Genomic DNA, 25,948 nt, shown 5'->3' with positions numbered 1-25,948 from the left:
ATTAATCGCTTAGTTTTTTTTCCTTTGTTGGGTTCTGCTCTCTTTTTGTACCAAAAAAATAAAGATTAGTATCAAGATTCGCACACTTTAAATATGGATAATAAATAGAGAATTCCAAGTTCAAACTCGCAACACATCAAATATACCTACCGCTGCTAATTGAGTTGTATTTAGAATACGATTATAAAATGTATTTTTTTCTCGTAAAAAAAAGTACCTATTATAAGAACTTTTAGATTCTTATATATTATTCAAAATGTTTACAACTAAAATATTAATTTTCACTCAATGAAAAGCACTCACGATTTATTGGTACGAATGTTTGATGTGTAGTTCCAATTATCTAATCACCGAAATTAGGATCTTTGAATCTTAGTAGGTGCTTCAAGATATCCTCATATACCAAATCTTTTGAGTCCGCTATGAGACTAATGCTCAAATCGGCATCGGGATATATAATTTTTTTACTCTAATTAAAATATGTTTTGCATACCTTGTTATTTGTATCATGACTTTAAATTATATACCTCGTTGTTAATATATGAATAAGATAATCTTTATTATGTTTTTTAACTAAAAAATAAACGATATTTATTCATTCAAATTGACTTTATTATATCGTGAAAGTATAACCTAATAATGTTCTTATAATATATGCTATGCTCAATATAAGATCAAGTGTGACTTGATTGCGAGACCTCAATAATATTCTTACACTATTCTTAAGTATTCATACTCAAAGTATTACTTTTTATTAAGACGAGAATGATACATTGAGATTGTTACGTGGATAGTCTTATGACCATATTCACGAGTTATGGATATATAAGACATTAAGTTTTCACACAATTAAGTATTAAGAGCATTATATATATATAGGGTTATGTTACAAGCCACCCTTTGGTGGTGTCTTTTATCAAGTTACACCTTAAGGTGTGATTTTCATTTTTTAGTTATAACTTTGCTAAAAGACATCTTCATAAAAGTAAGTTGGTGTCTTTTCGCAAATGCTCATAGAATAACTTGATAAAAGACAGCTTCACAAAAGGTGTCTTCTATCATAACCCATATATATATACAAGATCGATCATTCATGAGAACACTAGCTGCATACTTATTATGTCATTAAACACTACCATGCAATCAAAGTGAGTAGTTTTTCAACTTGAATTCACTGTGATCCCTAAATGAAGACTAGTAGGTTTTGAGGTCATACGTAACAAGAAAGTATATAAATGTGATGTGATTATTGGGTCTGCAATAAATCATGTGGACAGTTGTGCGTGATGTAGGTTTAGATCCTCTCTCATGCATCATGAAAACAAATAGTCATCGCTAGAATGGTCAATATTTCATACTCTCTATCCCAAAATAACTGAATCATTTAAAAAAAATTGTAAAATAATTGACTTATTTCACTTTTCAATATGATATTAATTACTTTTTTTTGATTATAACTATAATTAAAATCACTTTCAATTCAATATATTTTATTTTGCATTTATGATAATGGAGAATGCACTAATATTTGACAAGGCACTCAAAACCATTTTTCATTCTCTTTCACTTATACGCTTTTTCTTAATATATGTGAAATGAACAAAAAAACATAGTTGCTATCGGACGGAAGGAGTATTGGATCTATTAGTATTTAGATCCTATTGTGGAAAAATGAATAATTGCACATAAAAATGTTAAACATTATAATGATTTGTGTTCAAAGACAACAAGCAGTGTAAATTATGGTCGCGAAAAGGTTTAAATCATATCACCAATTTTTTCTTAAATTGGGTAACAACAATGTTGTTAGATTTTTTTTTTCTTTTTTTTGTTAGATGTTACTCATTGTTTATAACATTTAATTTAAATATTTTATATTATTGTTAATTTAATTAAATGAGAAGGGGGTTGAACTTGTAAAACAATCTCACTTGTTCCTCCATCCATGTAGTTGTGAGCTAGCACAACGCTCTCCTCTAAGATTGATCGTTCATGTGAACCGAGTAGAGGCGTTGCTCTTTTACAAGATTAGTGATCATATCTTTTATTTAATATTAAATATGTAAACATATAAGAGCAATGATATATATCCAGAAAAATAACATCAAGAATTCTTCAAGAATAAAGAGTAGCCAATCACAATGCACTATTTGCCACAATTCAAGGAGGTGTGGCTGAAAAATAGGAAGTGGACAAATAAATCATCCAAGTAAATTTTGCCAACTGTGTCTTGAAAAATTCTTGATGCTATTTTTCTAGAGAAGTAGCATTTTCCAACATTATAAATCTATAGTGATTTACACAGTGTTGAGCAATCTTGTCAAGGAGATTTTCCACTATCTTTTTTTTTTTTTTTTGACAAAAGGGAGATTTTCCACTATCGAAATTAATTTTATAGATATTTTAAAAGCAAATCTCTTAATTCCTCACTTATTCAAATAAATGACATCATTGAAAATTTTAACTATGTTTCATCGGATCCTTCAAAAAAAAAACTGTTTCATCGTTGAAATATCCAAAGTAAATTTGGAACATCACGAAAGACAGTAAGTGGCAAGTTTGGTGAAATTTTGAATAATTTGTGTTTATTAGCAACGAAAATCGTCACTCTTACCGATTTTATAACTTTGTTAATATTCTAACCATAGTAGGGCCGGTCTTCACGCGTTACAAATATTGTTTCAAAATTAACAAAATACTATTATATTTGTATATCAATACACAAAGATTAGACACTTTTGTGAAACAAAAATTGACTTACATAAATTAAAGAATCTTACATTTCAAATACACATGGATCTCTATGAATTTGATAGATCCACAAGTTTTCTACATATATCCTTTATATTTCTATCTAGTAAATCTATATAGACCATATATTATATCTTGACCTAAAGAAAATTAAAGAATCCAAGAAAGCAATAAAATAATTCAGCTATCTATAGCTATATGGAAAATAAAGATATATGTGTTATTGAGCAAGTTCTTGAATGGAATAATGGATATGGAATCAATGACCAGGGCCTTTAGGACTTGGTCCAGAAGGCAAACGTTGAAGCCAAATTGTCATTGTGTTCTTGGCCTGTTCATAAGCTGATGTTTGAAGGTGATTAGCTCTTGCAAATGCAAACTCTTGTGAATTCCTTAAAACCCTACTTGCTTCAACCTTACTACTTTGACTTTCACTCATCAAAATAGCCAAACAGATCATAACAATTGTGATCAAATTCAAAAGGGTGCATGCCTTTACATAACTCATTTTTGGGAACTTTTTGTTAACTTAGCTTGAAAAGGGTATATGGTTGCTAAGAAGTGCTACTTAGTAGTACTATATAGCTCAAAAGATAGCTATGGAGGGTTGTTGTTACTTTGTGGCTTGGTGGTGGAGTAAGGGAGCAGGGTTTGGTACATATTTATAGTGTGACAAAGAAAAGAGTTGTGTTAAATTTGTGCTTGTCTTTTTGGACTTACCTGCTTTTTTAGTGGACAATGGTTTGAACTTGAAGCAATTACGTGCTGACCAAGGACTAGAGGAAGCTGCCACGCAGCACCAAATAATAATATTTTATTTTACTTGACTTTAATGTTAGTACTCTTTTTTTTTTTTTTAAATGCAAATGATATATACAATTTGGTTACAAATAATATAACATAATTACTTATATAATATAAAATGTGATACACATTTACTTGGTAAGAGATTAATACATGGTTTCCACGTTTGAAAATGTCAAAGATTGCTAAAGTCTAAAGTTGAATATGTTGATATCAGAAATGCAAATTAACAAAGTAATGATGAAAATATTTTTGAGGAAAGTAATGATGAAAATGTAGTATGTTTGATTTTATGTAATGTTTATAGTCGTGATTACAAGTCAGAAAGATTGAATTGACTACCAACTTTTTTTTCATACTTGACTCTGTCCGAGAAAGTGAAAATGATAGGTTACCTAACAAATACGTGGTACTTGCAATTAATTTAACACTTAAACTTTATGTTAGTTATATTCTGAAATTAATTACAAATGTATTTTTTGAAGAAAAAATCAAATACAAATGTTAGTTTTTTAAGGCTTACAAATGCGCCGTTAGGGCAAAGGCTACGGTGGGAGACCTCTTTAGGTCTCCTACCGTAGGAGACTTCACTAATTTTTTGTTTTGTTCGTAAAATGGATGACAACCATCGGATATACTTGATATTTTTTGAAGACCATAGTATTATCATACTCTCTTAACACTAGATTTTTTTTTTGTCATTCTTTCTCTCTCCCTCCATGTCAGCTCACTCGCCCACCAATGTTTTATCACAAGCCGTGTTGAGCCAACGAGCAAAATCACGCCGCCGCCATAAGATGTTAATTTCTCAGTAGCCGTGTATTCCATGGTAATTTATTAATCAAAGACTTACACAAAGTGATATAATTTCTCTTTACTACCATCCTAGCAGTAAACATTTTCCACTGTCACTTTCGGAAATAACTATGAGATCCCAGCATTCTGGTTTTATCCATAAATTATTGGTCCCTATGTTTTAAATTTTGATGGCTGCTCTTTTGTCCCCGTCTGCCGCCGCCGTCTTTGCCTCCCTCCACCTCTCAGTCTCCTAGATCTATTCAAATCAAAGAAATATTACAACGGTGGATATGAGATTTGGACGGGACAACGGATTCCTTCAGATTTCGACGGCGGTGGTTGTGGACAGGGAGCGAGCGGCGGAGGTGGAGGTGAGATTTGAGGACGAGGATGGAAAACACAGTGGTGGAGACGGAGATGAGGGAAAGAGAAAGGGAGGTTGAGGGGGAAGAAAGTGACAGACGGTGGGACGGAGGATGTTTCCGGCTACGGAAGAGACAACGGAAAGAGGAAGAAAGTGTGTTTTTTTCCTTCTTCTGCAGTTGTTTTGGGTGAGAGGTTGAAGAAAGTGTGAAAAACATTCTAGTGTGGATGGATCACATTAATATCAGTGTTCTTCTTCAGTTTAATAGTGACAAATGTCATTTTTGTTGTACAAAATAAAAATCAGTCTATTTTAATGTCTCCTACCGTAGGAGACCTATCCAAGTCTCCTACTGAAAACAGCGCCTTCCTTCCATGTTTTAAAGTCACTAAACTACTCACCTTTACTTTACTAAAACCTAAGTGTGTTTGCTTTTTTTAAAAGGTTTAATTGCAATTTTGATCTTCTATTTTTATCATTTTGCATGGTTGGTTTCCTATTTTAAAATTTAGTTTTGATCTCTCTATCTTATTTTTAATAAAAAAAAAATTGGTGATGTGATATGTTTTAAATGATGTTGTATTTAATTTATATTAAATATAAATTAATCGTAATTTAAATTTTAATGAAATAATCCAAAACTTAAAAACATGTTTCGGATTGCATAATTTGAATTGTACTATTATATATGCAATGCTTGGTTACTTTCGCTCACTTCACATTTTCAAAATTTACCTAAAAACTTCCAGAAAAAACACTTCAAATCCAAATCTCTTCTCATTGTCTCAATTTTCAACTAAACTTGGTCGAATCCTTCAAACTAGAGATATTTCATGCTAACTACACAAGATGTAAAGTATACATTTTCTTAAATATTTGTAGTTTAATTGAATTATTGTTTCTTCTTCCGGTTTGGTGATGCCTTTCAGAATATAGAATCTGAATTGGAGGATTCATCATCATTTCGGTTTCTATAATCCGAATATTGTTCAGAGATTCCAACTTTTATATGTTTTTTATTGTTTCAGTATGCTTGCCTTCAAATTATATGATAGGACCAAGATGCCCCCTGTTATGAAGAAGAGAACAAAGTCCGCTACTCGTCATCTTTTGCCCCCTCCTATGAAAAAGATTACATTGCTACGTTGTGTATAGAGATTAGATCAAGAAAGAAAGGTTCAAGCTTCGAGGGGTCTTGCCTAAACGACTCCTCCAACAAAGGTGTTTGTCCTTATGGGACCACCCCTTACGGCATATTTTCGCCTCATGAAAATGAATATGAGGCTGCAATGTTGTTGTTAGACATATTTTTGAGTGAGTTTACTCCGTCATAGGCATTTATTTTTCATTTTGATTTTGTTTAATTGGCTTGATAGTCGGTCATGTGACATCATTTTTCTTAATATTAACTTGTATAAATTTTATTTGATTGCGGGTATCTTACTTTTTTTAAAAAAATATTATGTGTTAGCACTTACGTATTACGTTTTGGATAATATTATGTGTTACATGTTTTCTATTTTTTATATTGTGTTCTATTTTATTAAATGGTGTTATGTTTCGTTATATCATGTTCAAAAATAATATCTTGTGGAACTTGGGCATCCTTGATAAGATTATATAAATCAAAATTGTATTTTACTGGCTCAGTTTATAAAATCTGAAACTTGTCGTCAATGCACTGATACCCATATAAGAAAAAATGTGTGGATAAGGGGTTTGGTACAATTCAAATCATGTAAACTAAACCAATCAAATACATGATTTTCCTATGATCAACAACAAACAAAAGCTTTTATAAATTAACTAGTAAAAATACCCGTGCTGACGCACGGGTACAGTGATAATATTAATCATAGATTTCTTTATGAATATATTAATTAGCATATATGGAATATCTATATATATATATATATATATATATATATATATATATATATATATATATATATATATATATATATCATTCACAAATATTGATTCTATATATATATCATTCATATATATTGACCCTGTATTTTTATATTTATTATTCACAAATCTTAGTCATGTGTTTTTTATATTTATTATTCACAAATATTGGTCTCATGTTTTTTATATTTATCATTCACAAATCTTGGTCCCGTGTTTTTTTTAATTTATAAGTCACAATATTTGGTCTCATGCTTTTTATAGATATATCATTCATAAATTTTGGTTTAGTTTTTTTTATATTTATCATCCATAAATCTTGGTTATGTATTTTTATATTTATCATTCACAAATCGTTGTCCTGTGTTTTTTATATTTACCATTCACAAATCTTGACCCCGTGTGTTTTTTTATATTTATAAGCATGTGTTAGGTTTCAATTTTAGAGGGTCAAAAGTGATTCTAGAGGTTGTATAATTGATTTTATGATATTTGGATGATTTAAAGTAGAATTGATTTTACCCTTAAATTATTCTAAAATTTATATCAATAACAACATGGCCCGAGTATTATAATTATTATAAACTTTGTATCAACGATAACATGTCCCGTGTATCAGTTTTAGTTTAGTCAGTGACAACTTAACCCGTGCATTTAAGTTAATTCTTAAATAGGATCACTGAAAACTTTTCAAGTGCATGATAATTTAGTTTAATCAATGTAAACATTTTAGTGCATTTTATTAATGACAGCTTGCCTCATACATGATAGTTCTATTTAATAGATGCCGATTTCTATCATGCATTTTATAAATTTCTGAAACTTTAGTATATACCCACCTTATCCCTTTCTTACATTGTGTAAACTTTTTTATATTGTATTGATTTTTAGCAACGACAATTTTTCTAGTGTATAATAACTATCGGCTTATATAATTTTATAATATGTTTGCTAACTTATCATGTGCATAGTAATCATAATGTCATAAAGAAGGGAGGGAGAGAGATGAAGGATGCATCTTATGATGTAAAAGAATTGAGATGGTATCGGGACTTGTCCAGACAATTTTATCTATATGTGAGGTTTTAAACAAATTTTAGTACATGAACATTTTTACTACTAATGTATATGAGGCAGTTTTGTTTATAAAATCTAATGAAAAATAATTTTTTGTGGGAGGTCTAAAGCAAAGGTCTTAATAATCTTACTCTTAGATCGGCCTTAGATGGGACATCATAATATGATGAGCTTCACCCTGTTATAAATTAGTAGTAAAAAATCTTGATCCCCTGTGTTTTTTATATTTATAAGCATGTGTTTGGTTTCAATTCTAGAGGGTCAAAAGTGATTCTAGAGGTTGTATAATTGATTTTATGATGTTTGGATGATTTAAAGTAGAATTGATTTTGCTCGTACAATTGATTCTACTTGAAGCTACAATTAATGTCCATTTTTTCCATGCATTTTACTTATTTAAGAAATTTAGTCAATGTCCATTTATTCCGTCCATTTTAGTTTGATGATTTAATATAATTATTGAAATGGGTCTTGCTAACCTTTTTAATTTTGACCAAGTGATCACAACCATTGATTAAAAGTACCAATAATATTTAGAGTTTAATGGTGGTGAATTGACAATTCAAAACAATTTTATACATACAACCAATTAAAACATTTATTTTGTTAAGAGAACCAATTAAAACATTTAAAATTGTCATATGAATTAATGTTGTACAGTACAGGCTACCATTTTCAATTTTTTTCCTTTTCGAGAACATTCACTTGTATAAGTTTTTTAATTTATATCTCCCACCCTCTTTTATTATTCTTTTTGCTCAAATGGTCATTTGTTGATTTTATTCTCTCTCTTCACCAAAGGAATTTGAGAAGCTCTCCTCCTCCAACAAACCCTAGCCACTGAATTACTGTTCACAGCCTACATGATTAATTTCCGGCTGCCTGTAGCTGAACCAAACTCATAATCTTGACCTATTCTTTATCATCTATCATTCTAATAAAGTTATTTTCAGATCAAATAGATTTGTGAGCTTCTCAACCACCACCTTCTTGGCTAGATCTCGGCCAACAAAGTCAGTCTTTTCGAAAATTAACACCATCAAAAGACTCTCCTCCAACTCCTCTACAAAACCCACAAAAAAAATCATAATTTGAAACATCTTTTCCGGCGACCTCAGTGCCGAAAATTGCAACCGCCGCTGTTATGTTTCCATTACATGCAACAGATACAACAACAACAGTCAAAAGATGAAATTGGATCTGATTCTCTTCTATTTTCAAAATATGTAAGAATTTCTCATGTAGATCAATTAATCTTTTTTTAGCTTTTTTTTTAGATCTGATACTATTTTGATATTTTTTTTGACAATCCTTCTATTGGATCTTTGATAAAAAAAATATATATTAAGTCAAAATGCAAATTCAAATTTTTTCCTGCAAAACTGATATTAACAGAAAAAAAAAATCAAAATGAAGACTTTTTTTTCCAGAAATTAAGTAGGTTTTTTTCACAGTTGAATAATTTTTTTGTTTGCAAATCAAAAGAATATGTTTTTCCCTGTCAATATTCACTCTTAATATAACTCAAATTTCTTTCAAAAGAATGATTTAACAATTAATTTTTAACTGTGACTTATTATGTTCTTTTGAAAAAAAATATTTCTTTTAATCTAACTCAAAATTTGTTGTATGTTGGTTAATCGATTCATTTCTTTCTAAATTATAATAATATTCATTATAACTTCCTTTAAAATAAAAATTAGTTTTCAGTATAACAAAAAACATAGGATCTTTTTTCCAAGCCCAAATTGCTATTCATAAAAAAATAAAACCCAAACTGATATTCAACCCAGATTTTTTATTTTTGAATTCTTTCTTTTAATATAACTCAAATCACCTTTTTTGTATGTTGACCAATTGATTCCCTTCTTTTGAAATAGTTCAACTAAAAACATACATTTTTATTTTCAATCACAAATTATTTTGGGTAAAAAATAGTACAAACGGATATTAAATCCTACTCTTAATACTCTCTGTAAGTAAGAACATATGTATTCATCTTCATATTTCTCTATTTCATAGTTTTTTCTTTGTAGCTTTGATCTGGAACAGAACCTTCAATGGCTGTTTTATAAAACCACTACAAACTTTCAAAATTATTAAGCCAGACTTCCTCTCTCCACTGATATCTCATCTTCTCACACCTCCCTTTCCTGCTATTCAAAGGAAAAACATTACATCAAGGACAATTTGTATGACAATGAAGAAGACTTGAATGATATATTTTTTTATGAAGTTGATTCATACTTATTTTTCCTGATTTGCTTTTGTAGATCCGTTACTTTTGTAGATCTTTGTTGTTGTAGAGATAATTGTAAAATTGTTGGTACTGTGTTTGGATATGTGTTTTTTCTTTAACTGCTCATCTTCATCATCTTTCCGCCTTCTACACTTTCTTTTTTTGCCTCGTATATCATGCTGCTGAATTTGAACATAAAAGCACAATTTGTTAAATATATGATATGATATGAAGCTCAACAACAAATGAAGACAACAAACATAAATAATTAATGAAAATTTTGATAGCTTTGTTCAAGGATGAAAACGAATTCTTGTACCTGCCATGTTGTTTTTAAAAGTAACAATTTTCCTGCATTAAATGGAGTTAAAAAAATCAGTCAAAGAGAGAAGAGGTAAAGGAAAATGAGAGATGAGAGACATGTGAGAGAATGAGAGTATTTTTTTTTTAAAAGAGAGATAATGATAGAGTATTGATTTATGAATGAGTAGTGCATAATATATATCAAGAATATTTGAAATTTGAAAGAGTATTTGAAATTTGAAATTGAAAATTTGCCCCCATTGATGGCAGATATGACATTAGAACAGAATTTTTGGTACAAAAGAAAACTTCTTTGTTTCCCGTGTCAACCAAAATCTGCTTTATTTAGTTGGCATGAAATGGAAATGACTTTTTGAAGAGCAAATAAACTAAACTATTAGTTCTTTGTAGTTACATGACATCATATTAGGTAATTGTGGTCATTTAGTTGGAAAACATAATTTTTAGACAATATTTACCCTTAATTGTGGGATGTGGCAGTCAACCAGGATAGGGCATTAAGAGGTTTTCCACAACATCTTCTTTTCTTATATTAAAGGAGAAGGAGATGTGTTTGGTTCATTTGCACTCCACACCGCTGAACCATGAACAGTTATCCATTAGAAATGAACATTAACCTACCTATTGTTTACTACAATAAAGGGAGACCAATAATTTTAGGATTTGTGTTGATGATACATCATCTGACTTAAAGGATCAACTAGACCAAATTAATGACCGTCTCAACCACGCCAACACAAGAAGAATGATCGATGTTGAGTATCGTCTAGATGGACACGTTCAGTTTACCCATATGAAGCTTCAGAGCAACAATGTGAGAATTAGGGGTGTTTGCGGTGCGGTTTGGTTCGGTTTTGAGGGTAAAAGTCATCAGAACCGCAAGATAAAAAAACATGTGGTTGGGTTTGGTTCGGTTGTCTTTAAAAATAAAATCTGAACCAAACCAAACCAAACCAATGCGGTTTGGGTTGGATCGGTTAGTGCGGTTTTTTCGATACGATATAATTTTTTGTTTTCAACATTGAAATCAAGTTAAAAAGCTGAAACACAACATATTTTCAACAATGTTTTAAATTTCATCAAACATTACAATTTAATTTTCATTTTACAATGTTTTCAACAACATAGACTAAGTTTAAAACTTGGGCAAAAAGTAATCATATTTTGTAAGAAATGCAAAAGACTAAGATTTTATCATTTTCTAAAAGTTCAAGTAGCACATAAATACGTTTTTGAAATAAAAACAAAGAATGAACTTAACAAGAGAAAAATATATCATTTTATAAAAAAAAAATCATTGAGGTTTTTTTTTGTGGTTGTCAGAGTTTGAACCCCGGACCTTGCATATATTATGCATTGTCCATACCAACTGAGCTATGCTCACGAGGACATATGAGTATCCGTCTGTGACATATGTTTAATTAATATTTTTATTTGTTGCAGTTTGGTTTGCTTTGGTTCGGTTGGTAAAATGAAAACCGCAAACCAAACCATGCGTTTGAGTAAGAAAATGATCCTATTACATCCGAAATAAATGCGGTTTTTTACGGTTTCGGTTTAGATTGATTTGGTTTGCGGATTTTCTATTGGTTTAGTTCGGTTTTGAACACCCTTATGAGAATTGTGCTCTCTATATTTGGCGAGATAAAGATCAAGTTAGACGTTACATTGATGAATCTTGTTCAAGTTATTAAGGCAAGTTTGATTCAACCCAAGACATACGAATAATCAGTGCATGCACAGACAAACACGAATGTTGTTGCAATTATTACTGTGTATATTATTCCATTGAATTTGTGATGTTGAACTATGTTGTGGTTGAATTATGTTATTATTCAGGTACAGGATAATTTAATCTAATACTCCCTCCGTTTCAAAATGAGTGTCGCTTTAGTCAAAAAAATTTGTTTCAAAATGAATGTCGCTTTCAGTTTCCAATGCAATAATAACTTTTTCTTTTCAATTGTACCCTCCAATTAATACTCAGCACACTACTTCCAAAATATTACTTTTAAAACTAACCAATAGTTAATAAGGATAATTTGGTAAAATAACCATTCTCTTTCTTTTAATCATTGCATTTCTTAATATGTGTGTAAACACCTAAAACGACACTCATTTTAAAACGGAGGGAGTATATTCTAATTTATATAATGTAAAATTTAAAAACACGCTTGGAATTATATAATTCAAACATCACAGTGGAAAATGTAGAAGGCGTGCAAAAGACATAAAGGTGGGGTAATAAATGCTCATAGCTTTATCTCTGACACCGGAATCCACAAATTTAAATATCGCATCGTCCAAAGTCTGATAACTAAAATTTGTCAAAGCCGTCTGCAAATCAACATGATATTTCCTTTAAGTCGTAATGTACTGTTATCTTCCACTTCCAATTATTGAATACCAAATGTTTATTCAACTTCGGAAGTCAATAGTCTACATTTATACAAGTGTAGACCGAAATATGTTTTATAGCTTCTTCATTTTAGATTTTTTTCAAAAATAAAAAAATCATTTTTCCTTCAAAAAAACAAATTCATTTTAGATCATTATGAACATTAATATCGAAGATTAAATTAATGACTTTAATGTCCATACGCTGGTTTCTACTTTCTAACCGCAACGGAAATTTTTTCTATAATTTGAATTCGGAAACAATGAAGAATTAGCTTCAAACCAGTGCATCCTTCTTGCGCCGAATACTGCTTTTCCATATCCATGCAGATTTAGGACTTCGGGTATAGCAAAATTTGAAAAAACATGCACAGGAAACAAGCAATATTTGGATTGGCAAAATATACTTTATATTCTCCACATAAATCTGGCTATGAAGTCTGCGTAGTTATGTCGGTTCAAAGTACAATGTAAGTATCGTAGATTACAAATAACAAAAGAGACACTCGTATATTATGAACATAATTGATCATGTTGCTAACCTTGCTCCTCATTGAACATGTTTACATCCAAAGTCAGGAGGAAGCAAAAACCTGCGGGTCTGAGTCTGTTACGAAATGTAATATATCAAAGCTCTTTGCAAAACATGTTAAGAAACTATTTACAGCTTTATGCTATAAAAATATCCTAACCGTATACATGTCAGGATAATATTATCATATCGAAGGTGTTTATGTGTAAGTGTAACATGAGTTACAGAACACACAGCTAATACGTTCCATTTTTTTTATCCAAATTTGGCCACAAGTCAAATAATATTATCATGACTAGCCTTTAGCTGTGCAATGTTGATATGTGAATAAAGAACTGAATTCAAGCATACAATAATGACAAAAAAATTCCATACTTTAAAACTCCTTTGATCTTTGTCTCAGTTGATCAAGTTCCATCTCAATATCAGCATCTCGTAATGGAGTTCCAGTCCTGGTGCTACTTCTTCCAGGAGGAAGCTCTCCTTTCTGCTTGAAGCAAACAGTCCAACGATGAAACAAAAAAGTATATGTAGAACGTTGGTGGTATTGTATGACAATTTCTCTTCAAATTTACTTTTTTTAGGCATAATACAATGTTTTTGGAAAGATATATTATTCACTCCCTTCTTTCACCGGTTAGACAACTTATGGTTGCAAAACAGGAAAGGAAACAACTTGCAAAGACTTTATTTAACATATAAAAATTCACCCTATTCATACATACGCTCTATTTGCTGTTTGAAGCATACCTTTGAGCTACCAGATAATTCTTTCTTCAAATTTGCAAGGTCATCATCAACTGATGAACTCTCAAGCATTGCAAACTGCAAAAAATCAACAATTTACACCAATTATCACATAAAACTGCAAAAATATGAGCACAGAAGAGAAATCCAAGAATTTCACATATAATTATGTAATAAAGGAACAAGTTTAACAACTTTTGCAATTCCAAACTCAATAAAAGCATGACAAAGTTGATGGATGAGGAAAAGTAGATAAAAATGACTCCTAATTCCTAAAGAATATATTTTACTATGGATATGGATTAACACCAATATTTGGAAATTAGGCTTGTTCTTGCAGTTTTTGTGGTTCTGATCCATAACTAATTAATTTCCCAAAGGAAAAGATTTACATAAAGAAAATTTTGCTACTAAATCGCTGAAACTCAAACTTTATTTATTTCCTAACTAGTTCCTAAGGGAATAAACAGCAAATGGATGAGGAAAAGTAAATTGCATTGCTGCTGAATAGATTTCTTCTTTTTATATATACAGGGGATGTATCAAATGAGAAGTATTTTTATAATGAGAAGTGAGAAGAACAAATAACATCCATTGGATCTAATAAACAGTTGTGAATGAGAGAGAGAGAGAGAGAGAGAGAGAGAGAGAGAGAGAGAGAGAGAGAGAGAAATCCAAGATTTTTTTTTCTGTTCAAAACTTTGATTACCAATACAAGATTAAAATATTTGGAGGACTCTTCTGACCAAACAAATAATTGTCAGCAAAGTTGTTTTATTATTCGAATCCAAAGAATTCTGATTAATTTATATGTAGGTCATCAATTCCACATTGAGACTGCCTTTCTGCATCGTTCATCGTCGCCGATCTGTTCTCATGAGAAACTAGACCGTTCATCGTCGCCGATCTGTTCTCATGAGAAACTAGACCGTTCATCTCGGTCTTCAAACTGACGACACTGTCAGATCTTTTGGAAGCCATTTACACAACTTGAAACAAAATTGTAAAACTGATGGAAATGTCAAACTTTATTATATGTAAATCATGAAATTCAATGGACAAATCGGAGAAGCCGTTTTCTTTAATGGAGCTTTTTCAGTAAAAAAAATCACACACCAAAGTATTCTAGTTTTTTGTTGCAGATCGTAAACCCCTTTTTTTCATGAAAATCAACACCCAATTTTTTTTTAATAAACTACTATAAAAATTTGTTAAGAATTATTATAAAAAAGAAATCATGATTCATGAACTGATAAACTATACGAGACCCATGACGTTGGAGATTACAATACAGTTCTGCGCGAGAATGAGAGAGGGATTAAGTCATGTGCAGCTTTTAAAGCATCCTTTTAATCACAACCGTTTATTTGATCCAATGGATGTTATTTGTTCTTCTCATTTCTCATTATAAAAATACTTCTCATATATATATATATATTGGCCGTTCAAAAAATAATTGTTGAATAGAAAACACAGGTTAAAGAGGAACGCAGCCTTTGACATCTCATTTGCAGGTATTTAATTAAAAACCTGCTCAGAACATAGTAAACCTAGCTATGTAAATATTACGATTTTAATTTCAATTATTTTAAATAACATCTTTACATAGGAAATATAAAATTAGGTTTGGGCCCTTTGATCCCATTTCTCATAAGAAATAAATTAAAATAAACCAAGGGTGTATTGGATTTTCGTTTCATATCTTCTTTCACTTTTAATTAAAAAAATATCACATTGTTTTTACTTTCTTGACTTAAAAGTTTTGTATACGAAACAAATTTTTGTTTTCACAATTATACAAAAATTTGGAAACAAGAGATAGAGTGAAAACAAGGCGGCGTTTTTGTACTTAAAAGTGAAAAGAAGAAATGATAACATAAATGTTTTTGCAAACCAAGTATGTCCCTAGGTTTTCTTTCTTTTCCATTTCTGCAATTTCAATTTCAAACTCAAAATACAATTCATAGATAGACACAAACTCATTTGGTACAAAAATAGTCACTTACCTTCCCTTCAAGATCATCACTTGTCAACTGACCTAGAGCTTCAGCTTGGGACTCCATTGTCATAACTATTAAGATAATAGAAAATAATTAGAAAGAAAAATAATTTCAAATGCAATGATGAAAGCACATAAAAAGCTAAGGTACGTAACTCTGCTGGACATGGAATATAGACTGATGCTAATGCCTGTATTTTATTACATTAATTGGGCCGTAAAATTTTTAGCATGCTGGGAAATGTTCGCATTTGTTGTTATGACAGCAACTACACTTATTAATTTATGATATGACAATCATCAGGTTCATCCTAATAAAAAAATCTCAAGATCGTGCAATAATATATCCAACAACAACAACCAAGCCTTCCCACTAAATGGGGTCTGCTACATGGATCAAATTACGCCATAATGTTCTATCTTAAACCATATTTCGATCCAACTCATTAATCTCTAGATTTTTCTTAATAGTTGAAAACATTCAAAAAAAAAAAACTACCCACTATAAGCTTCAAGATGTCAGATTTTCTCTCAGATTTCAAAGCTTGTTTATACACTGATAGGCAAATAGATGCGCAAAAAAAAGAGAAGCAGGAAAGGAAGCATAGAACTTCAAATATTTCTGTGGCATGTAAATGAAAGAGTACATTTGTGGGCAAACAAATTGTTTCAAACAATAAATGCAGACCAGGATATAACTTATAAGTACTATTTATGTATAGAAAGTGGACTCGGTGAGTTTTCTTCTCACCTTTCTCTTCCATTTTTTCAAAAGCTGAAAGGGCACCACTTGTATTGACATTTCCCAGCATCTCACTCACCTTGGTTGAAGTCCTAAAGGAACGTCAACCAACAAGACATTACTAATAGAACCATAGAATACAGAATGGAATAAAATGGAAGCAAATGGATAAAAAATTTGGAAGACAAACTTTGCAGATTGAGCTCTGGCTTTTAGAGTATCCTTCTTCGACCTCGCCTCCTGAATTTTACTCTCCAAAAGCTACAAATTGAACAACTTACATTCAGAATTGAGGTAAATAATAAATATGAACTGCTTGTAATTAAAAATGCATGTATTAGAACAGTGAGCTAAAATTGTTCAACCAATTCAATTGTTTCTAAACGGATATATATACTTCTTCTCCCAAAAGCCTGGTGAACTGAAATATTATTGTATGTGTAGGTGGTAAAAAACTTGCATAAATAAATGTGAGGTAAATAAATTGATGTATTTTGCAATGAAAAAACATACAAGCATTGAAAACCATGGTTTACGGATTCTAGGGATAATACATGGATGGAACATAAAGACTTTTGAAGTAGAATTAAAACCTAAAAGGCAAAGGAAAATAGGTTTTGGTTGGTAGTTGGTACAACTGAAGTTTGAAGGAAAGAAGCTGAAGATAAAAAAAAGAAGTAAAATAGCCTAGGCTTCACATACACCTATAGTTCCTTCCTTAGGCATCATGCCTAGAATTGCAACCAAACGTGTAGCAATTTCTACAATACCTCCTAGAAATGATTAATCTAAAAGATTGCATTATAATGTTGAAATACACTTTTTTATACAATGCAGAAAGATGCTTCTTACATCAACCAATCCTAAAAGCAAAACTTAGATATAAAAAAAAAAAAAAACAACCATACATAAATGCAGATCTATGAAGCACGGACACGGACACCGGACACGACACGGACATTGACACGCCGACACAGCTAATAATTTGAAAAAATCACATAGCTCAGTGTAATTACAAGTGTCGTGTCGTGTCAGACATGACACGCATCCGACACCGGGACAAGCCTAATCCGAGGAGTGTCTGTGCTTCATAGATGCAGATCAAACAATGGTTCATTATCAGGGGTGATTAAAATTACTAAAACAAACATAGGGGAGAGTATAAGACGAGCTCAAGTAAATGTGTACTCATTCTAAGAATTGAAAATATAATTATGACCTGGTAAGGTTTTAATAATACAAACACAACATAATCAAGAGTCAACTAATCCAAAAAGTTAAGTTAAATTGAACTTTCAACTTGCACTTCCTTGATTCTACTGAGTCACCATTATGTGCAAGGTAGACAAACTCGAGATCCTAAGTAAGATCGGGTAGGACCATGAGATCGTGAATCGGGGGATATCGTCACACGGATCGTAAGATCCTACCAAATTTAGAAATTCATATACATTGCATATAAATTCATACATATTCATATGAAGCAACATAAGTAACGTGTGAGAGGGAGTTGAGTGCTATGAATATGGGAGTTGAGTGCTATTTATGGGTGTATTGGAAAATTTCCCTAATTATTGACAGTGGCTGTATTGGGAAGATTTTCAATAATCAATGGGTTTAATGAGAGAATTTGAAACTGTTTTTTTGCCTTTCTGATTGCAAAAATGTGTTTTTGGTGATCAGGGTCACAAACCCGACCCGAAAATCCGGATTTCTGGAAAACGAAACACCAAGCAGGTCACGAACCAACCCGAGAACCCGGTTTTCTGGGTTTCAAAAACTAACTCGTCTGAATCTACGATACCAACGCGTTCACGTTTTTCAACGACGATCCAAACCGCGACCACCAAGAACCGATTCCAACGACTTTCCGGCACGGCGAGGGGATGTGAGATCGTGAACTTGGACGATCCTACGAGTTGGATCGCGAGTTTGTCTACCTTGATTATGTGGCTCCATAAAAAGAGTCAGTCCGGCTATTCAGCCCAGGGTTTCAAGAACATTGTTTTGTGAAACATGGCATTTAGGTAAGGTAGTGACTCTACTGAGAAAGAGAAAGATTTAGCTTACCCGTGTATTTGAGACAAGACTGTCAACAACACCCTTTTGCTGATCAAGTTGAGCTTTCAAAGCACTGGCATTCTCCTGCAACATGTTAAAAGTATATAATGAGCTTTCCAATTATGTTATAAATGTGTGATAAGGCACTACTTTGAAAAATACATTTTTCTGTATCGTCCAACAAAATGTCAAACTACAGCAAATTCCAAAATATTCAATCAACAACGCTGTCATCAGCACCGTATTTACAGCAGTATCTGACTTAACTATAAACGTACACCTCAAAGTACTTTAGAAAAGTTAACCATTGTGAGGTCTGCCATTTACCTAAAATGTCTGAACTGACTTCAGCTAATCAAACCACATAATAACCCAAGGACATGACAAACCAGAATGGTCATTTCCTTTCACAAACCTAGATATTTGGTTGTGAGGTTATTTAAATTAGGAACACGGCGTAGAGTTCCAATCAAGGTTTTAGCGATGCTCGCAGGAATGAGAACTATAGCAAATGCAAACAGCAAATGTCTTGATATTGCTAAGCTATGTGAGGAGGACAGAGTACCGAACTACTGATCATATCGCAAACATGCGAAAGGAAATGGAAAGCTTAATAACTTTATTGATTACACACTGCAAATATAAACAATCCTCTTTAAAATCTAAAGCAGAAATTTACAAGAATATTAACAACAAATTGAACAAAACGATGACGTACTGCAAAAGATTTACGCCGCTTAAGTGCTTCACGAGCAAGATCTTCTTCCCCTTTCTGAAGAGCAAGTTGTGCTTTACGATACCTACATCAGATGTGTAAAACACAAAAGTGGTATTCAAATGCCAAACACTGCAAGCGAATTAAAATAAATAATTGTTTCGTACATTACCACTCTTCAGAAGCTTGTGTTGCAGCCTTGTATTTATTTTCCATCCGTTTTTGAGATGCCAACACCTCAAGAAAGGGAAAGAAGAAACAATAATAAGATGGTTTTCGATAAAAATAACTAGCTATTTTGAAGTTAGTTTTAGGGCCTTTTTGGATTGGCTTATTTGAGTTATATGAAACTGTTTGGGAGAACTTATGGAAACAGTTTATATATGTTCATAAGCTGTTTTCAGCTTATTTTCACAAGTTTCTCAATATAGCTTATGAAAACAGTTTATAGCTTATGTTGTCAATAGTGTTGCTATAGCACGGAATAGCATAACGGTAGTGTATTTTTCTATTTTTGTTTATGTTTACTTTGTACACTGATTTTTAGTCTTTGCAATGGCCGCTATCTGCTATACTGTCATAGCATTTTAGGGGTAGGTGCTACACGAAGCTATTTGGGACTAACAACATAGGAAAAGAATTGAGTAAATTACACTCCCCTCCCCTTGAAGATGCATGAATTACACTCTCCTCCCCTCTTACGTTAGAATATACATTTCCCTCCCCTCTTATTCAAAACATATTAGAAAATATTTCACTCCCCTCCCTTGGGAAAAGCTTGAATTATATTCCCCTCCCCTCTTATATTAAAATCTACGCTTTACTCAAAAGAATTTAACTTTATTTCATCTTTAACTATAGAAATAGCTTATACAAAAATGCTTATGATGGTAAGTGATTGTTCCATAAACTGCAAGTAAGTTATTATTCCAAACAGGACCTTAATTTTCAGCATGCCACCTATGCCTCATAGTTAAATATTCAAACCAATATATAACAATGATAAGAACAGAAATAATAATTTTCATAAGAAACCAAAAAAGAGAAAGTAACTAACTTGTGCTGTAGCTTGGCGCATTTTAGTCAAATCATCGTTCATTTCAAGCACAGCTTGCTCCAAAATTTTCTCGGGATCCTCAAACGAACTTACAATAGCATTTGCGTATGACTGCATTACTAAAATCACAAATGAGAAAAATTAAACCTAAAATCGCAAAAACTGAAAACTACTTGTTGTGATTAATTTCTTTCACCTTCACGACTCTCGTAAATCTTTCAAATAAGTTCATGCCTGCACCAATCGCTCCTCCACCTCGCACCGGCTTCGCAATCTTCATTCCTCTGAATTTCACGGTGTTTGCTGAAAGAATTGAAAAAAGTAGTTAGATTAATGATTAATTAAGCGTTAAGCGTTGAGATTAAGCGAGTTAATTGAGAAAATGAGAGAACCTGGTCTGGTGCCGAAGAAGGAAGTGGCGAGAGGCTTTCTGAGGGAAGAAGAGGAAGAAGATTGAAGTGGTGCGGAGGGTAATTGTGTAAATATTTGAAGCTTCGTCGCCATTTTTATGATCGGAAGAGAAAAATTTGGAGTGAAGAGTTGTTTGAAGATGGATAGAGTTGAAGATATTGCTTGCGATTTCGAGGACACTCACTCAATTCAATTCTCAACCTTGTGAAAGTGATTCCTCTCGTTCTTCGATGTTTGCGAGCTCCTTTTTCAATGGGCTAAGGGATTCCACTTATTCTTTAACCCCTAGTCTTCTTTTACTTATACACCTCTCTTCAATTTTGTACTATTTTTCTTTATCCAAACTACAGTATCATTTGTATTGATGATATACTCTATTGTGTGATCCCTCAAAAAAAAAAAAAAACATACTCTATTGTATTTTGATGATACACTCGTTTTATTACAACTATAATAGAGTGAATCAAATTTTGAATATCAATATTGTAGTGCTGGTGGGAAAATTTAATCTCATATTTTACAAAACAGTTAACCGGTGCCCAGGACACTAGTTAAGGATACAAAAAAAAAGTTATTACTAAAAAATGAAATATTTTTTACTTTTTATAAATTAATTACACAATTTTCAATGCAATAACTAATATATAATTTTTTTTTTAGTATCTTTAACCAATGTCCTGGGGACACCAGTTAGCATTTCCCTTTACAAAATGATAAAATTCTAAACAAATTGGTTTAATAGATCCAAATAAAATTCTTATGAACAAAAAAGATGCAAATAAAATACTACCTTCATCCTTAAGTATATGTCTTCTTTCAAAAAGAAAAAATTATCCCTGTATATAAGTTCTTATACACAAAAGAAAATTAAACATACGCTTCATTAATTTTGTTAATTTTTCTTGGAAGATTACTTTTTTATCAAGTTTATATTTCATTTATAATAAGTGCTGCTTATGTTTGAGTGCAATTGCGAGATAAACAATTATAATAATTTTGTATTATGAACTGGTGGGAAATTTTTTATCAACCTATAATATAATACTTTGTAGCTAGTTAGTACTATATGATACTATATTTCTTAAACATACACTTTAGTTATATTTCTTGGAAGATTTATTTGAACCTTTAGCTTTTCATCTTCCAAGATAAACAATTTCCTATATGTAAGTTCTGAAAACAATTTAATGTTATTTTATCCCTACATGTAAGTATCACTTAAAACTCATATACACAATTGTGAATTCCCGTGTTCGAACATCAATGAAGATGTCCAACCTAACAATATTGACATTGACAGTTGAGTTAGGTCTTACATACAACAATTTTGATATTCTAAAAAAGAACAAACAATTCCCAAATTGAGCAATATAAACTGGAAATGAAAACATCGAGACTAAGGAAGCCAAATTTGTGTCAAATTGAAAGGCTTTTCTTATGATCCTAAGGTGACTCCCAGAGGTGGAGCCCTTTATTGGCTGGGGTGGGTGGGCCACGACCCACCCGGAAAAATTAAGAAATTAATGATTATTGGTCTATTTTGCGAGATTTTAAACAATTTTGTAATGTTTTTTGTTTTGACACATCAAAATCTCTGTAAAGTGGTGTAGTGGTCCACCCAAAAATAAAAAATCATAGATCTCTTTTGTGAGATTTTAAACATTTTTTACGGTTTTAGATTTCGGCGATTACATAAGTGGCATACGTATTTTTGTCGTGTCTATGCTTGACTGGTTAGCGGAGGATGACATACCTTTTAATTTGTGGGGGTTTCAAACCTCCTTTATATTGTGCGTCAACTAAAAATTGTTCAAATTATCATTTGTCCTGTAAAAAAGTTTCATAATTTAGTAGCCCACTCAAGCCATTTTTTCTGGCTCTGCCACTAGTGACTCCTTGATTTGATTTTACTTTTGTCCAGGTAATCCAAAGCAAATACAGTCACCTTCCGTCCTGTATATGTACTTCAAAGAGCATCCATCAAACTCTTTCCATTCAATTGACATGATAAAAAAATGAAATATTTTACAATTGATATGATCAATAAATACATCTTTTGTAGGCTAACATGACTCATAAAGATCAACAAATTCAATAGCAAGATTAATGCACTAAGATCACAGCTTCAGAATCAAGCTCAAGTCCAACAAATTGACTATCCCCCGCACTCCACTAATCTACGCAAGAAATTTGCAATCCACTTTCTGAAACTATATTTGATCAATCCACAACACCTAGCAACGCCAATATTTTCGTCCATGTGTTCGGTGATCCACTTCCGAAGAGCTGGATTCATTTTCATCACCAATAAAAACAATAGCATTTTCTTCTGATGTTTGACTTTGCTCCATTGTTTTGCCAATTGGTTCATCATATACAAGATAAACTGTTGTATTCTTCACTTTGAAACTGCGCCGCTCAAAAACAAAAACAACCTCCACTTTGTTTCCAGGTTCTATACTTGATACTACTATATGCCCCTCCACATTTTCAGAGGAAACTAATGCCTCTCTCTTGTAGACCTGAATGGTGGACTTGGTGAAATTTTTCGCCATCACATTTTTAAGGCCGTCTGAATCTGATGCTATGCTAGCAAAGGTCCAAGAATCAACAATGCAAATCATTGTTTTCAAGACACGACCTTCCACTCGAGGTGCTTCAAAAATTACTAAAGAACCTTCACTGTAGAAGGTGAACCAATTTGGATAATTATCATGGCGTAGGAAACCACCATAATGGCCATCGTTATTCATAATCTGTAATTGTAAAAACAGACTCAAATTTTATTCGACAATATTATTGATATCATTTTTTCATCAATTGAGGAATTAGTTTTCTATTTCCTCATAAGATATCTAATCATATTTTTATCCATGAAAATTATGATATTCTCAACAAAGGTTTTTGTAGTTAATTTGAAAAACTAGTGGAATTATTAGATATGAAATGTTAGGAGATACATGTAAGGGAGAGATTTCTATGTGAAACCTGTAAAATGTGCTCTTTCAACATATTGGTGACTTGGCAATTCAATCCCATTTGAATAAAAAGACATTTCAAGTAAGTTTTAGATCCATAAGAACTGAGCCCTTGTCTGCAGCATTGAAGTAATGCATGAGTTTTCACGTTTGATGCTTGTGATGTAGCAGTTGATTCCAATTCTTTGAAATGACCGTATTCTAAGGAAAATAAAATTCTTTCTGCATCGTGAGAAAATCGAAGTTCTGAACCACATTCCACTGAAAGACTTTGAAGCCATGGAAGGTACTTGGACATAGATGATAGTTTTTCGTAACTACTATTTGGCACATCTCGAGAAACAAGAGATGGCATGGCAGAAGATGTATGAAATGGGGAAGGGAGATTATTTGTTGGTGGCATCCAATGCCAAATGATAGATGGACATACATCACGTGGAAATCCTTCGTAGCCGCACAAAGAGATATATCCAATGCTTTTTGATTTGAGAGTTTAGTCAAAAGACTTTGGAATGCTTTACCAAACTTTCCTTTTTGGTGACAAACTTCCGATGGATCTACATCATAGAACACTGGCAAAACAGTCTGCCCTATGGTTCTATGACACTTCATTATCTTCACCAACTCATTCAAACACCATTTTGAATCCGCGTAATATTTTGAAAAAACAACCACAGCAATTCGAGATTGTTCGATTGCTTCAGGCAGCGATTTTGAAATGCGATCACCCTTGGAAATCGAATCATCGTCCTTAAAAACGTTGATTCCAGCGTTTAGAAGAGAAGCATTGAGATGTGCGGTGAAAGAAGCACGAGTGTCCTCCCCTCTAAAACTTAAGAACACTTCGTAGCTCCTAAATACTTTCAACAGACTCTTCCTTGATCTGCAATCAGTGGAAAATGAGTCTTCGTTATAGAAGGAAGACATGGATGGATGAAAGGGAATTGATGAACTAATTGTTGATGGTGTGCACAGAAGAAAGGAAAAAAAAAACAAGAAGAATAAAACTATGATCTGAAAACTAACAGAAAAGGTGGCAAGCAATGTTGTGAATGTAATGCCTTAAGAAAGAAGGCAACAATCCTGAAATTTAAAATAAAAGATAATTGAGTGTCAACTGTTTAGAACTTTAATTTAAAACATTTCATACTTAAATCACACATTTCAATTAAAAATTGTTAACACAAAGTCAATGGTTGTCTTTATTAAAAAAAAGTCAATGAAGTTGCAGTACAAAATCCATTGGTAGGATCAAACGACAATAATAATTAAGCAAATAACCATTTAGCCATTAGATAATTAGATTACAGTAAAACTTTATCTACATAATCATTCATATTATCAATATACTTTAAAATGGCCACTGAATTAACAAAATATTAATGAGTTTGTTACTATGAATTTAATATTATTCCCTCCATCCTTAATTATAAATATCATTGAGAAAAAAAATTGTCTTCAAATATATGTCGTTTTTCAAACTACTAGATACATTTATTATATTTTCGAAACATAAACCTGAGTAATTTTTTAGTCAAACCAAACTTACTTTTTAAAAAGAAATATGAATTTAGTCAAAAGTTTTTTACTAGGTGTATTTTTTTTTGAAAAATTAATTTTTTACTAGGAGATGTATTAAATAAATGAGGAGTGATATTTTGACAACCAAAATCAAACAACTTTAATGACAACCTTTTTTTCTCTCTTCTTATTGGACAATAACAATAACAATAGAGAGAGAAAAAAAATAACAATAGAGAGAGAAAAAGGAAGAGAGAGAATAAAAATATAATGTGAGTATGAGAGAGAAAGTTGTCACAAAAGTTGTTTAAAAGTGGTTGTTCTAATATCATTTCTCTAAATAAATGGATGTGCGGATAGCAACTCTCCAAGCTCTAACTCTGACACTTTGAATGATTTATCTATCTGCCACGTGGAAGAGTGTCTTTGGCTCTGAAAAAACACACACCACAATCCAATGTTCCAATGTTTATTGTTCAAACTAGACAAACTAGATTTGGTTTATCCATTCCATTTGCAA

The 25,948-nt window shown here is 31.8% G+C and overlaps 1 protein-coding gene, 1 long non-coding RNA gene and 1 pseudogene across 12 annotated transcripts; all 3 read right to left on the bottom strand.

Annotated features, from left to right (window-relative positions):
- Positions 1-9,643: 9,643 nt before the first annotated feature.
- On the bottom strand, positions 9,644-10,439 carry LOC146930909 (uncharacterized). Of its 3 annotated transcripts, none has more exons than XR_015008359.1 (3): positions 10,264-10,439; positions 9,953-10,126; positions 9,644-9,861 (listed from the first exon to the last, which is right to left on the bottom strand). It is a non-coding gene; the product is annotated as an uncharacterized LOC146930909 (long non-coding RNA). The 3 variants fall into 3 exon arrangements; XR_015008358.1 differs by having other exon boundaries at positions 9,644-9,858; positions 10,264-10,434; XR_015008360.1 differs by having other exon boundaries at positions 9,644-9,858; positions 9,953-10,123; positions 10,264-10,433.
- Positions 10,440-12,785: 2,346 nt separating this feature from the next.
- PTAC4 (plastid transcriptionally active 4) lies at positions 12,786-21,151 on the bottom strand. Of its 9 annotated transcripts, none has more exons than XR_015006529.1 (13): positions 20,911-21,151; positions 20,715-20,821; positions 20,519-20,629; positions 19,634-19,698; positions 19,465-19,546; positions 18,756-18,830; positions 16,876-16,946; positions 16,695-16,777; positions 15,951-16,015; positions 13,948-14,022; positions 13,573-13,684; positions 13,208-13,272; positions 12,786-13,003 (listed from the first exon to the last, which is right to left on the bottom strand). XR_015006529.1 is itself a non-coding variant. In XM_085702374.1 (12 exons), exons 1-11 carry the CDS (start codon positions 21,020-21,022, stop codon positions 13,574-13,576), a joined length of 957 nt encoding a protein of 318 aa, XP_085558500.1. In that variant the 5' UTR covers positions 21,023-21,151; the 3' UTR covers positions 13,053-13,272; position 13,573. The 9 variants fall into 9 exon arrangements, 3 of the variants coding, with proteins under 3 accessions (XP_085558500.1, XP_085558501.1, XP_085558499.1); XR_015006531.1 differs by having other exon boundaries at positions 13,208-13,266; XR_015006527.1 differs by having other exon boundaries at positions 13,208-13,258.
- A 1,882-nt stretch (positions 21,152-23,033) lies between these two features.
- Positions 23,034-24,834, bottom strand: LOC146930907 (uncharacterized; annotated as a pseudogene).
- Between the last annotated feature and the right edge of the window lie 1,114 nt (positions 24,835-25,948).

The sequence above is a fragment of the Medicago sativa genome, chromosome 4 (assembly GCF_051527215.1).
Source record: "Medicago sativa cultivar Bolivia chromosome 4, Bolivia_mono, whole genome shotgun sequence".
NCBI classification, from domain to species: Eukaryota; Viridiplantae; Streptophyta; class Magnoliopsida; order Fabales; family Fabaceae; genus Medicago; species Medicago sativa.
Note: the sequence above shows the minus strand (reverse complement) of the source record. Positions and strands in the feature narration are given on the sequence as shown.

Coding starts and splice junctions, on each gene's coding strand:
- PTAC4 (XM_085702374.1), bottom strand. CDS start 21,022: ATGGCGACGAAGCTTCAAATATTTACACAATTACCCTCCGCACCACTT. Junction 14,023..15,950: donor GTGATGATCTTGAAGGGAAG/GTAAGTGACTAT, acceptor GATTTTTTGCAG/TTTGCAATGCTTGAGAGTTC. Junction 13,685..13,947: donor AATTATCTGGTAGCTCAAAG/GTATGCTTCAAA, acceptor TGCTTCAAGCAG/AAAGGAGAGCTTCCTCCTGG.